The sequence below is a fragment of the Acanthaster planci genome, linkage group LG03, assembly GCF_054643075.1.
Source record: "Acanthaster planci isolate LZ-2023a linkage group LG03, COTS_SCS, whole genome shotgun sequence".
Classification (NCBI taxonomy): domain Eukaryota; kingdom Metazoa; phylum Echinodermata; class Asteroidea; order Valvatida; family Acanthasteridae; genus Acanthaster; species Acanthaster planci.
The window spans coordinates 19409586-19423516 of record NC_141779.1 but is presented as its reverse complement, the minus strand read 5'-3'; the positions used below and the strand labels follow the sequence as shown (position 1 = coordinate 19423516).

The 13931-nt window shown below is 37.3% G+C and overlaps 1 protein-coding gene across 4 annotated transcripts; it reads left to right on the top strand.

Moving 5' to 3' along the window:
* The first annotated feature begins 4454 nt into the window (after positions 1-4454).
* On the top strand, positions 4455-13609 carry LOC110973095 (phospholipase A2 AP-PLA2-II-like). Of its 4 annotated transcripts, none has more exons than XM_087134848.1 (5): positions 4455-4608; positions 7835-7975; positions 10287-10443; positions 10673-10803; positions 11917-13609. In XM_087134848.1, the coding sequence occupies exons 2-5, from the start codon at positions 7933-7935 to the stop codon at positions 12063-12065; spliced, it is 480 nt and encodes a 159-aa protein (XP_086990974.1). In that variant the 5' UTR covers positions 4455-4608; positions 7835-7932; the 3' UTR covers positions 12066-13609. The 4 variants fall into 4 exon arrangements, with proteins under 4 accessions (XP_086990974.1, XP_086990975.1, XP_022079277.2 ...); XM_087134849.1 differs by having other exon boundaries at positions 4480-4608; positions 7825-7975; XM_087134850.1 differs by having other exon boundaries at positions 4550-4608; positions 7812-7975.
* Positions 13610-13931: the final 322 nt, after the last annotated feature.

The window sequence follows — 13931 nt, the reverse complement described above, 5'->3', positions numbered from 1 at the left end:
CTCCCTTTCAAGATATCTGCATGATTTGAACGAAATTGGATATGGACTTCAGGAGATATAGTATTTTAAATGAGGCACCATTTAATGTTACGTGACTTGTCTGCTGTTGGTATTGTCATCAAGTGAGGTCAATTTTCATTTTTAAAACTTCCCTTCCTAACTACCTGCAAGGTTTCAACCCAATAAGACATGTACAATACAATAAACAATACGAAACATTATACTTTTCGCGGAAAAGGCAAGAGATTAGATATCTTAAACATTTGTCCTTTTTGGCATTCCATACAATGCGATCTGCTGTCAGCAGTACGTGGTCGGCGTTTTACCAAAACCCCAGTATATGCCCTACGCACTGTGCGCCCTCTGTGTTGCAGGCAGATATTGGGCGTCCACACATATAAGTGTGTATTTTCCTGCAACTGGGGACCCCCTATTGTTCCTCTTTTGTTTGTACTTTAACTTTTTAGAAGACCACCCATACGTTTTGTACAGAGTTGTCAATCGGGGACCCTCTGTCAATCGGGGACCTTATTGTCCTCTATTGTTCAGGGTCCCCAATTGAATACAGAAACAAACTCACACACCAACACATACATGTGTATACTTGTGGGCTATTTCCTTTGTTCTCGTGTACAAAACTCCCACACAACTCGGAAAAATTTAAAATCACTGCCATTACAACCAAATTCAATTTCATGGGTTGAAATTTCGACCATATGTCCCTTATATGAAACACTTCAATTTGCGACGGATGAATGGCACTTGAGAATTCCTCCTTTTTGAGTAAATTTGAAATATCTATTTCGTGAAATTCTAATGGGGTACCCTCCACTGTTCCGGTACTCCACAAGGCACCATGTACAAGCGCACCCACACTTACCTTAAATACCTACTGTTGACATTCCTTTCTTTTCGTGGAGTTAACAAAACTCAGTTAAAATACTTGTTTTTCTTGAACCGTGGACACGATTTGCAGTTGGACTTTTGTAAAGGTTTCCTTGACTGCTCTGGACGTCCTGTGGACGTGCTTAAGTCCACAGAACATATTCCTTTCCTGCATCTTGTGGAAATCTTTTGTTCACAGGTCCACACTGGGTATGTAAGGTTAGCGTAATGTATTCTTCTCTCTGAAAAGCACTTTCATGGCATTTTGGGGTCAAGGTTATCCGTGGCAAAATGAAGAGGAACAGTCAGGGGAATCATCAAAAGAATTCCAGCTCGAAGGAGTTATCCTAGTTGAAGAAAAAGGAGCATTTTCCTCAAGTTTTTAAACACAGGATAACAAAGAAATGTCCACATTGTTTATGTAAACAGGGGTTGGTTTGTGTGTGGGTGTGTACTGCTGCCCCAATTTCGGGTCATGTTTGACCCGGAAAAGGGTCATGCTGAATGGGACCCAATTCTGGGTGAATCTGACCAGGGAGTTTTTAGAGTGTAGATTATGAAACATGGTCAATGTGAAGTCAGAGGGGTACGGCAATTGGCGTTCTGTACTAGAGCTGCAAGTCTGACTTGGATAATTCCAACATGGTCAGTAAAGCAATTCGTACACACAATTTACAAAGTCTAAAGTGTTGTTTTAAGTATTTTGCTGACAAGTTTGTGGTTTTATTGAAGTTAAGGTCTTGACTGACAATGTATTGTATTATTGATATGTAATCTTGTGGCTTCTTAAGGAAATCAATAATTTATTATCAATGTTTAAATACAAAAATGAGATGATAGGAAAAGGTGCACTGGATTTTAATTATTGTAGATGTTTGGTTTTGAGGTTCGGTGTTTTTCCATGTTTTTGTGGTTTTTGTGTGTATTAATGGGCTTTTTGTATGAAGTTCTGTTCTCACACATTTCAGCCAACGAGTGTAAAAATATTGCACTGAATTTTTAGTATATTAACCTTGTAAGCATAGTGTGTAAAACATTTTAATACCCTCTGATTTAAAACTCAATAAATAATGTCTTGATAAAAGAAAAATTACAGATTATCCTTCATTGTCAAATTTACTTTAAAATGTGAGAATTATCAGTAGGATCCTGAGCGAATAGGTTATCTTGGAAATCTGTTGATTTTAGTCTCTCGATCGTTCTATTGTGCATTGGAATAAAAAAGAAAACAAAATAGTTCCAATTACGTTGTTATAGAATTGAGTTTTTTTTTTGGTTTGTTTGTTTTTTGGTTTTTTTAATTATTCCTAAACCACTGTAAATCTGTAGTATGTTCTTAACAGATTTTCTCATCCCACTGATACTTCTTAAGGTAGATCCATGTCTTATATCAATAACTCAAACATTCGAAGATATATTTGATGTAGACCGTCAGACAACGCAATAACACATCCTTCCGCATTTTGTTAATTTTGTTAATTGTAATATTTGCGATAGCGTGTACGGTTCATGTTCAAGGTCGAGCCATTTCATTGCGTGTTGTGTTATTTGGTCTTTGCAAATTAATTTTTGAATTGTTTGCCTCTTGAAAAATTAATTCAAAATATATATTTAAAAAATTATGTAGCAGTGCCAAGGTCAACCTTGGACTTTATGCCTAGCAATTAATTTATCTCAATGTTGATGCGGTAGTCTATCACTGATAAAGTTAAAAGAGTTTTAATATTTTGACTTAAATTATGCGTGAAAGCAAATAAGAATTCAAGGTCAAATTTAATTGGACCTTGTACCCGCTACATTCACTGTATTCGAGAGGTTTGCCATCGACCTTCTGAAAGTTTCCTCGAATTTGCGTCTCTCTCTCTCAGCTGTCAGTTTTTAAACTCATTGCGTAATTTACTTTTTATGTGATTTTTATGTTTATCAACTTTTTGGAGACAAGTTTATCAATTGTATCAATTCAAATCACTGACACTGTACTCATCACACCAGCAATAATTCCAAGAGGTATCTAGATCGAAAGTGATTTCGTCATACATGCGGACGCGCCACGATTTGCAGGCTCTTATTGGACGGTTGCTGAAGTTACCTGTTAACTTCCGGTTTCAAACTTCATGCAAATGGCGAACAATGCACGTAACTGCAGTGGGCGTGGTTCAAACTGGAGTGACGTCACACTTAGTTGCCAATGCTTATTTTCGAATCGGTAACACTGGGGTAGAACTGTGGTGGAATCAGCCCCCCCCCTCTACATTTGATGCCATATCGCAACATAAGCCGAGCCTTTAGGATTTGTTTGTAACTCTTTGCTGTCATTTTGACATACTGCTCGTTTGCCAAGACAGGCCAGCCAAAAGAAGCACACTTCTCCACTGTCGTACTCAATGCATGCGGGCTGGAACGTAACGCATTTTACCTTGAACGTGATATCACCGAAACTTGAAATTAATAGTGAATTTAATTAAAAGGGTCACCTCGTACTGATGCGGTGTGTTTGTACACACATGTCGAATTTTAAAAATCATCCATGGAGCAGCCGAAATTCTGGAGCGGGGGTGGAATTCCCTTCCCCCCTCCGGCGTGACATGGCTCCTGTTATTAGGATTAAAAATGTTACAGCACCTGAGTAAATGCTTTTACTGCACAAAGAGAAAAATACACAGGTTGTGTAAAATTTTACACAAAAGATAAGTTCTTAAAAGTGTGGCAAAAGTTTACTTTGAAAAAATGGCTGTAAATTTACCTTTTAACTCGGTAAAAGCGAATAGGTAAATTTTACCCTATTTTGGGGTTTAAAAGTACAGATACCCTGAGTAAGTAAAGTTGCATTTTTTTATTTTACTTTAAATACAAAGTGTAATATTTTACCAATGTTTTGCAAATTTACAGGGTGTCCATAAAAAGGACATCTATCTAAATACAAATTATCGGAAATCGGTGCAACGTTCAAAAAGAGGGACATATGAAAGTGGAAACTGTACACGGCCATTTTGTAACTGTCATGCGTGACTGGGCAAATACGACTACGAGGAAAGGTGATGAAATTGTTACTCTGACATCAGCACTATGAGCTCAACTTCCAGCTTATTTGTATCATCAAAGATCTGTTTTTGCCACCTGTAGAGTAGTCCTTCGTTACAGAGCCTGCCCAAGTCCTTAGCCGTAAGATTTTCAAATTTATATCATGTAAATAAGTTCTTTTCCTATGACTTAAGTTTAAATAATGAATAATTCACGAGGGATTATGCATAACTCAATGATTTTTTTTGGGGGGGGGCAATTTCTTTCAGTGTATTCATTCCCCGCCAATATAATGGCCCTAGTGAGCATGGCTGGACATCTTTTGGTCTCGATCTCTGTTATTGGAAATTGCGATCTTGAAATGGTTATTTAAGTGCCTTTTTATTGTTGTTGTCTAAGAAAGTAAAACGAATACTTATTCTTAGTTCATTTTTTAATGAATAATGAGGGATCGCACTCAATGTGGGAAGAGCGAGCATGCAGTGTTCGCACGTGCGCTTGCACGTGGTTGAAGCTGCCCGTACTATGTGCGATCACAGTATCTAAAGCGGTCCACACATGGTGGTATTGGTTACATTAAGGGCAATCCAGTCACGTGGGTGAAAAAAGGGTCTATATATAGCCTTGGGGTGCTTCCGACGAAGTCTGGTCCTTGTCTGATGATCAACCTTAACGATCAAATCATTGTCTCCCAAGTTTCGGGTAAGTTTAAAACATTGAGTCGATATAGTCGGAGGCATACAAGACGAAGACTGTATGATTATCGTCTATTTGATTCTTGCGTGAAGCTGTCAGAACTTTTACAGAGTTGAATTATCGCTACATGTACATTAACTGTTCTGCTTCTTTGACACGACATTTACGTTGTTTTATGTTGAACATTTGAAAATCACATAGTATTTAAGAACAGCAAATGTCTTATTTATTTGTGGCGTATTGGACATCCATCTAGGTTTGTACAGCAAATGCCTCTTCTTTGAGATTCTGATTTAGCAAATATTCCTTTTTGAGACATTTCACATTTGCATAGGTTTGCACAGCGAATCTCTCTTCCTTTTTTGAAACATTGGACATTTATTGTAGAGCAATTGTCTACAATTTAGGCGGACACAAAAAGAACAAATAATCAAAGCCCTACACCGTTTTTAGTAATATTGGATGTTATTTTCCACAGCGCGTAAATTTCAAATTACAGATTAGCTAAGTTCCTTCAAATCAGAGTAACAAGGACATGCATTGCAGCTGAAGGGAAACCTGTTTTTATGATTGTTATTGTTTATTATTTTTATTCAGCATTGCCTACGATGGTCTTCTGTAAAGCCTTAACATTTCAAAAATACTTGCAAATTTATAATACACTTTATGTGAGATGTAAAACGAATAACAAAACGCTGAGGAAAATTGGTAATTACTAACAAATCAGAAGCCGATAAAACATCATAGTACCAGTTTCAAACATTCACTTAAATACAAGGATACAATGCGTATAAAAAGAGGTAAGACATATCACTGAAACGTAAGACTAAAGGCACTGAAATGTAAGTGAAAAGCAAGAAGGCCGCACAAATGCTGGTGTACAATGCAATAATAGTTTACAAAGCAATTTTTTTTCAAAATAAAAGGAATTAGGGTTCGATCCCTCTTCCTTACAATATCACATTAATCCCCTTCAGTAAGGAAGAAAAATCAGCTTATGGTTTAAGTACAACTTACAAGAAAAACCACAATAGGCCTATATGTACAAATTCGGAAAATGCTATTTACATTCATTTGCCAAAACTGAAAAGCCCAAAACTTTCTGTATTAATAATTAATTCCTTTTATGTTGTGGATCGTTTCAATTGAACGAAGGCATTGTTGCCAAATTTTGATCGCTTTTGTTAAAAAAAAACAGTTTAACAGTAGATTGTTAAATTGATTGCATGCAACAATTAGGAATTCCCCTGTGATAAAATTTTTGCAACATGAGTTTGAATATGACAACCATTTTAATTGTTTGAATACAGACATTTTGGAACGGAAACATCCGTCACAGAAATCATTTATAATTATTTTTTGTCGAAAGAAAACCTGTCCAGAGGTACTGTTTTGATTAGCTTATGGTATAGATGAGGATCAGGCCAGACCTTGAACCGCGTCTCCGATGATATTAGGGTATCGAGATTGTATCTGTTTTTATTATAATAACAATAAAAGTGGTGAAAAGGGTATGTGTACAATTTATGTAACGCCATTTCGAATTGCCCCGAAACAATAACGTGCTATTGGTGCACGTCAATTAAAAAACAATTAGTAACAGCCTTTCAAGAGCCAAAAATGTCTTGAATAAATACTAGGGTAACGGTTTACTTTAAAGTAGTGTTTTCAATATTGATAACAGTCGATAACGTAGAATCGATTGAATACGTCTGATTTAAAATAAATGCATGGAATAATGCAGAATGGTTCTTGTATTTAACGCTGGACTCGTACTTCTCACTAAACTTATTTTCTATTAAATTTTAATTGATGAAACGTACGGAATTAGTCATGTTGATTTTTTGTTGGTAGAAAGTCTTTGAAATGCACTTTCTTATACAATTTTTTTCTGAAATTCACTGCTACTTATTAGAAATCTAACTATTTTCTACTTTATGGCCGCCAGCAGTAGGGTTGCCATATCCACTGCTTGCGTGAGCGCTTACTGACTCCCTGCACACTTGCTTACCTACCAGTTAGGCTCGCCCGCTTGCTTGCCTCTTCCCAATTCCTGCTTGCTTGGCTTGCTAGTAAGCTTGCTTACTAAGCTTGTCTATCCATTTTAGGAGTTGATGTTTAGCTCAACTACGAGGAATTTCTAAAAATCTACTGTAACATTCCTCTCCTAGTCCTCATTCTTGTTTTCAAAATCCTATTATTAAAAGTATAGGTTCTGATAAGAAAGCCACAAATCCTAGATTTTGAAAGAGTAAACAGGACTCAATTTCTGTATTTCATCACCAGATGTCAGAGGAATGGCTGCTTTCCAATTAGGTTTTAAAGTAATTTATGTATCATGGTCAGGAAGTAACACCCCTAAAAGAGGAGGTTAAATTAAACACCACAGATATTAGATAATTCTATCAGAACACTACAACCGTGGGTGTCAGAGTGAAGGTTAAAACAAAACTTGCTGTTATGAGGACACTGACTGCACTGCACTGACCCCTAAGTGATGATTTAACGCTTCATGTGTGTCACTTAATTACTACATCCAAAAGCATGGAATTTACACCCAACATTTGTGTCAGATTTTCTATACAGTCCCTATAAAATATTAGTCCCTACAATAATACACATGCCGTACACTTTTCTCCAGTCTTCATTCAAAGTAAAAATAATGTCACACAAAGCACTCACACCACTGCCAAAATGAAACTTTTATTCAACATCAATTAATTCAACTCAACACTTGGTCTCAGAAGTGGCACCAACTCGAATTCAGATTTCAGAAGATTACAGCCCCAAAATTGTTACAACTGGTACCTATGGTTACTTCAGCAGTAACTTACCAATGAACAATTTATGGTGTACACATGGCTAGCATGAATGAAACATTTGGAAATTTTGATAGTTCAAAGGGAGATTGTATTTTCGGTGATTGTGATATTTGACCATTTTGTAATGTAACACATTAAGAAAAAGTAAGAGTGAAAAACGTTTGGGGAGGTATTGTGCTTTGAGATTGATACCTATTCGAAATTAAGGAGCTTACGTTTAATAATCTTCATACTGATGTCGAAGTTCTAGCTTATACCGGCATATCTGTTTTGGAATACATATATTTTATGTCATGGAGTGTGTTGCAGCTTTTGTTTTCCAATAGCCCTAATGGCTGAAATTTGAGAAAAATAATTAGACTAAATGTATATGCCGCTACACTGCAGAAATTAACCACAGACTCCAATAGTTTCCTTGTCAGAGGAAGCAGGTTAGTTGCACTTTACACAGCATCCCAACCAGTATTTTAACAACATCTACTGGCTCCACCTTCCGTCAATCTTCACCATGAAGACTTTTCTTATCCTAGCGATGGCAGTTGCTCTAGCGAGTAAGTCAAACCTCTTTCTTTATACCTCCTTAATTAAGTTCTTGAACTGCCAAATCCAAAGAAAGGCCGACTTTGTTTTCGCTGTCGTAATTGTCGCTGAAACCATGTAGTCACCCAAACATTCATTCTGCGCAATGGTCGTTCATCTGTTTGTAAAGCAAAGTGGAGTCTCAAGGTTGCTTAGTGCGTTGGAGATTTGTGTAAGGATGAAGACTTTTTTCTATCCAATTTTTATATTCAGTTCTTATTTTCAAATTTTACATGAAATTTTTTCCTAACTTTTTGCTCACTTTGGATGAAGCATAGTTCAGACCCAGCACTGTTCATCCCTATTCTTCCATGCCTCTGAGTAAAAAATTCAGAACACGTTTCAAGAATTACACATTTTTAACCATTTTGTTCAGCGTGTCTTTTTGTCAAATATTCCTCTTTCCATGGTAGATATGTTCCTCTTGAAAGAAGTTGTAAAAACAATGCTATTATCGCGATTAGTGCACACATGCCAAGTTAATCTAAGTTGGCGTAGAATGCTAGTAGCAAGTGCTGAGGAATATTAGATAAGCGTCCATTATCACGAGCCGGTGGGAAAAATGTTACTTTATTCCCCGTTCATAAATACCTTTCAAGCCATAGAGTCCAAACAAGTTTTTTGATAAAAATGTTTCAACGCTTTCTTTCAATAATTTGCTTCAATTTGTCAAACACCCTTTAGACTTGTTTGTGGTTTGTGCTTCCTGCTTTATCGTCTGTTTCACTTCCATTCTGCGGGCGTAAAGAACGGTTTAAACACAAGTGCAGTGGTTACTTAACCAGACCTTGTAAACATTACGGAAAAGTCAGCAAACTAGGCACCCTCCACTCAGCCCAATTATCTAAAAAGGCTTTGCAATGCACCAATTGGGTCGAAACTCGTCCTTTGTGCTCGGAAAGGTTAAAACTGAATAAGAAAAGCAAGAAACAAAAGACAGAATCGCGCAAAGTGATGCAACGTGAATACCAAATTTAGCCACAAAATGGTCACTAAATATTTCCAATTTTCGCCGATCTCTTGTTCCCCTTTTCACCCATTTGCTCAATTTGAGGACAGTTTCCCCTACCTGCTGTGGAAGAGTGCACTTAAATGTGTGTGGGTGTACAAGGCCTGTGTACATGACAGGTATAATACACCCATGTAAGCTAGGGCTGTGTAGTGTGATCTTTGTACCTTCCTTTCAATGTTAGGATGTCAAATAGACCCCGGTTTCGATAAGAACTTCTCGACAACTTAATTAACATCGTTTTCAATTATTACACCCGCAAGTGTATACCATAAATGCAGGATTATTGCGATTAGTGATCAGATTCAGTTGGGAAGAGAAAATATCTAGCTAAAACTTTATTAAAAATTCCTCCAGCACAGCCCACTTTTGAATATTTCTGGACAACTTGAAATTCTGTATTTTAGACTTTGAAAATAGTGCTTAAGCGTTGAAAACCTTTGTTCAGAGAAAGTGTTTGCGACAAAGATGATTAGTTTTGCAAACGGTCTTACTATTTCTCTATTCTAGAATCACGATATACGATAGGAATGGATTTCATCCTACCATGATAATTCTTTTACTGTTCCAAAAAGACTTATATTTCATGAAATGAAACAGCTGTCCGCATGCCTCAGATTTATATAGCCCTCATTTCGTATGCAAACTGCTCTTCAATCAGACGTTCAAAGTTTAAACTTCCAGCTGAAACATATCAGCCTTTCAAGACTGTTCACGTAGCTTTTGACCAATGAGTATGACTAAACTGTACGTATTAATAAGTTAATAGGTAATAGTGCGCCTCCAAGAGTTTGCAACGCGTAGGCAAGTCACAATGCGCGATATCTGTCGACCAAATGCGAGTTTGATTTTGCGTGTTGTAATTGGCCAACGTGTTGCAAACTATTGGAGGCGCACTATTGTGAATCGTCCGTATTATACTTCTATTTTTTTTCAAACAACCTGTACCCATGTAGTTTGTGTCTCTTGCTCGAAGTCATAAACAATATCATAATTGTTTACGAGATTTGGGCGCACACAACATCGTTTAAAAACGGCCATGTCATGGGCTCTATGGAAGGAATGCCTAAACTGTCCTGAGTAAGTATGATTTTTTTTTTTTGCTAATGGGGTTACGCATTATTCAATCCCGGATTAAAAGATGACAACAGTTAGTAAGGTGTATCGTTCACGGGACATCATAATGTATCCCCTCTCTTGTATATGTCTGTTGGCAATATGAAAAACGGAAGTTCATCAGTTAATGCAGTTTGGTCCGCTCATTTCCATAACAGAGGCTCAATCAACGGACGAAATCACCAACTTAGTTCAGTTCGGCAAGCTTGTTATGTGCCTGGGAAACATTGGCTACACGGAAGGGTTGGAATACAACGGTTATGGATGCTTTTGTGGCAAAGGAGGGAAAGGCACACCTGTGGACGCAACTGACAGGTTGGAATGGGAATCTAGAGGGTTAATTTGCAGGAAACCCAGGTGGTTTAATAAGGGACTTACTCTTTTTAAGAGTGCTGCTTTCACCCTTTTTCATTTTGAAACCAGTCTGTGGGAAAACTTTGTCAGTAATATCGCGAAGAAATAATGGTGTGTGTTCATAAGCAGGAAGTGTAAGTGATGCACGTTATCCCAGCTAATATATAACAAAAGTTGTATTTCTCGTCAGATGCTGCGAGGTTCACGACAACTGTTACGGACAAGCCGTGAAAGAGGGAAAGTGCTGGTCTATCGAAACCTACGGTACCACGTATTGGTACGACAAATCCACGTCTTCTGGGAGCTGTTCCATCAGATGCTGTAAGATGTATTTACATATTTCGACCCTGTTGATTGTTTACTACTGGTAATATTTCGTTTGAGAAGTTATTGCTGATTATTTACAATTGGTTCCCATTCCATACATCGATATTATTGAGCATCCAACATCATGGGCACCTATAATGGGTGGCACTATGACGTCTGCACAGGATAGCGAATTGCACCGTAGCCTTGTATAGTACAACGCCAGTTAGAGGAATACTGCAGTATCCAACGTTCTCGATTTCGACATTTTTCATGCGCTTTTCTTAAGGTTTTCCCGAATTTACGGTTATTCCAAAAAATGCGTATGGGATCATTGACAATGACTTGAAATTTGAGGAGAGTTGACATATTACCACTACATGAAAAAAATCTTCCTTCCCTTGATTGCTTCAAAGGCAACAACGTTACCTGAACATGAACACGGAAAATACATATGCAGATATAGACAGTTTACCCCTCTGTGATTTATTAACTGAGGATCTTCAGGGCACATTTTGCTATTAAGTTCAATTATTTTTAACAACGCTTGTATGATATATCTGCGGTTTCCAAAAAAGTACGTTGTGCCTCTGTGGAACCTGGGCATGTCATGATGATGTCATCAGAGGACATGTAAAGGTGCCCTTTGTGTGCAATATTCACAGCTGTATATATCAAAAAAATACAAGTCAAGGCTGAATCTAGTCAGCCGTGTATTGATGCAAATGTAGGTGACATCACGATGAAGTCAACGGTGGTTATACGGTGGTTATGTGAGGGCGCCCTACATGTGCAATGTTCACAGCTCTATATATCCAAAAGTACAAGCCCTGTTGGGTTCAAACTTGATATGTGCATGCCCTGTGTTATAGATAAAGATAAAGGTGACGTCATGATGACATCATCAGTTGTTTTTTATTTGTTAGAATGTACATATTTTAATATTCTTTTCGATATATATCGCAAACCAAGTTATTTTCGACATCCCTTTTGTATACAAGGGCAATGTAACCTACATATATGTAGCCTATATGTGAGCCCATCATAAGTGGCCAAATGAGCCCGTGTTTGCCTACAAACACATATAATTTTTATTTTCTTTTTCTTCTTTTTTTCCATTTTGTCTAGGGGAAGAGAACGAATACAACCGGTTTGTCCCAAGTAAAGCATGCAAGGCCGCTATCTGTGAATGCGACCGCAAGGCGGCGCAGTGCTTCGCCGACAACCGGCCTACGTTCAACCGCAAATATCTCAGTTATGCCAAGGACACCTGCTAATTAATACTCGAATAAGTACTTGACTTGCATACCGCCGCTGGTTGAGAACGGATTGAATAAATATCTGGAGTAATGAATTAACGTATTAACAAAATCATGATGAAAACGAGATTTTCTGGAAAAAAAAGGTCTTTTAGAGTTTGACAGTGGTAGCTACATAAACGATATGGTGACATTTTATTTTACAAGAGCCTTATTGAAGTATAACGAATTTAAGATTTACACACGACACAATTATGGAAAATGTTGTGGTAATGAGTACTGACAGGCAGTATTTTTCACGACCATTTGAGACTTCCTTCTCCCGCTAATTACCAAGCTGAAAATTCCACATTCCACACGGCGCATGACAAGTAGGCTTGTCATTTGCAAGACGGATTTTTAAGTTTGTCAAGATCTTTTGTTGATGATAGTACTGGTAAGAAAAATTGGCAATAACCACTTTTAAACATATGGAGATTTGATATTGATTTTCACATTCAAAATTGAAAATTTTGGTGATTTACTCGATAGGCAGAAAACAATAGGGAGAACGATGCTTGTTCTCCAATTACTCGAAAGAAAAACACAAATTTTACGATCTCTCATGACATTCACCTCCCCGAATTCACCATTATAGACACTGCAAGCCCTAGTTACACCAATCGGATAAGAGGACATTCATTAAATCAACATTTTTGATTTCATTTTTGGGATCTACCGAGTTTGGTGGTCATAAAAAATATATATACTTCGAATTAACTTAAAGACAAGATCGCCTTAACAATTTCTAAAATCTGCAGTCTTTATTAATGAATTAGTTATCGCAACTAACAAAAACTTGATACCCATTGTTAAAAAATCGAGAACAACTCCTCAAGGGAAATGAGAGAGAGGCTCTAGAAAATCAGACTTGACATCAACAAAACTAGAAGAATTAAATTTATTCACATTATTGAAAATTATACATACACACCGTGGGGTTAATCTATTCGGTATTTGTTTCCATTACATTTTGGTGGATGTATTTGTATTGACTCCGTAGTGTATTGTCAGAGTATGCAGAAAGAGCGGACCAATGATTCTCAAATCCCCTTTCCGAATATGGCATTTCTTTCCAAATTGTCATCTTACATTCTCGCATTATTAGTCTCTGTGTGAATCTTTAGTGCATATTTTGATTATAAAAGGGGTACTTTATGGTTGATCTGTCGACTGACTTCACGGCACACTTTTAGGTTCAGTCACATGGTCGAATACATTGTACTCAAACATAACAGTATGTTAGGCTCAGAACAATTGTTGAACAACTAAAATCCGGTTTGGTGTCTTGGATGTATTATTTCATTAGGACTTTTAGTGGGCCCGATACCGACTTATAGAGCCTTAGCTTGGCGTTTGGGGAACTGAACTGAGTCGAACTGAATGGGAACCTAATTAGTTGAATTTAACCGAGTCGATCTGAATAGGAACTTAGTTGAATGGAACTTAGCTTAACTAACTATAATCAGATAATTATATTGAATAAATTCAGATATTCATAGAGGTTTCCTAGTTATATATCATTTGGTTTTGTCAATGTTAAAGTCATTGCATATTATCGCTGCTCATAGCACGGGAGTCAAATTTCGTATTCATTCTTGTCTCTGTCAATCTTCACTTTTTGGAGCAAATCAATAGTTAAATTATTTTGATTGGTTTCTTTTATGGTGGGATATATCTGACTCTTCTTGCCTCAAAGTTTTTCGTCCATCACTGTCTTGCCCGGCCCTTGCTATTTGTAACTAATCGTTTAATTGGCAGACCTTCCTACCCTAAGCGTGGTGCATGTAACATTGCCCCATGGTCATTCGATGGTCGCGACATTTATATCAAAATGTGTTTTGT

What these genes read in the sequence shown, in the direction of transcription:
- LOC110973095 (XM_087134848.1), top strand. Translation starts at nt 7,933, where the DNA reads ATGAAGACTTTTCTTATCCTAGCGATGGCAGTTGCTCTAGCGA. An exon ending in GATGGCAGTTGCTCTAGCGA is followed by an intron (nt 7,976 to 10,286) that starts GTAAGTCAAACC and finishes TTTCCATAACAG; the next exon opens with AGGCTCAATCAACGGACGAA. An exon ending in CCTGTGGACGCAACTGACAG is followed by an intron (nt 10,444 to 10,672) that starts GTTGGAATGGGA and finishes ATTTCTCGTCAG; the next exon opens with ATGCTGCGAGGTTCACGACA.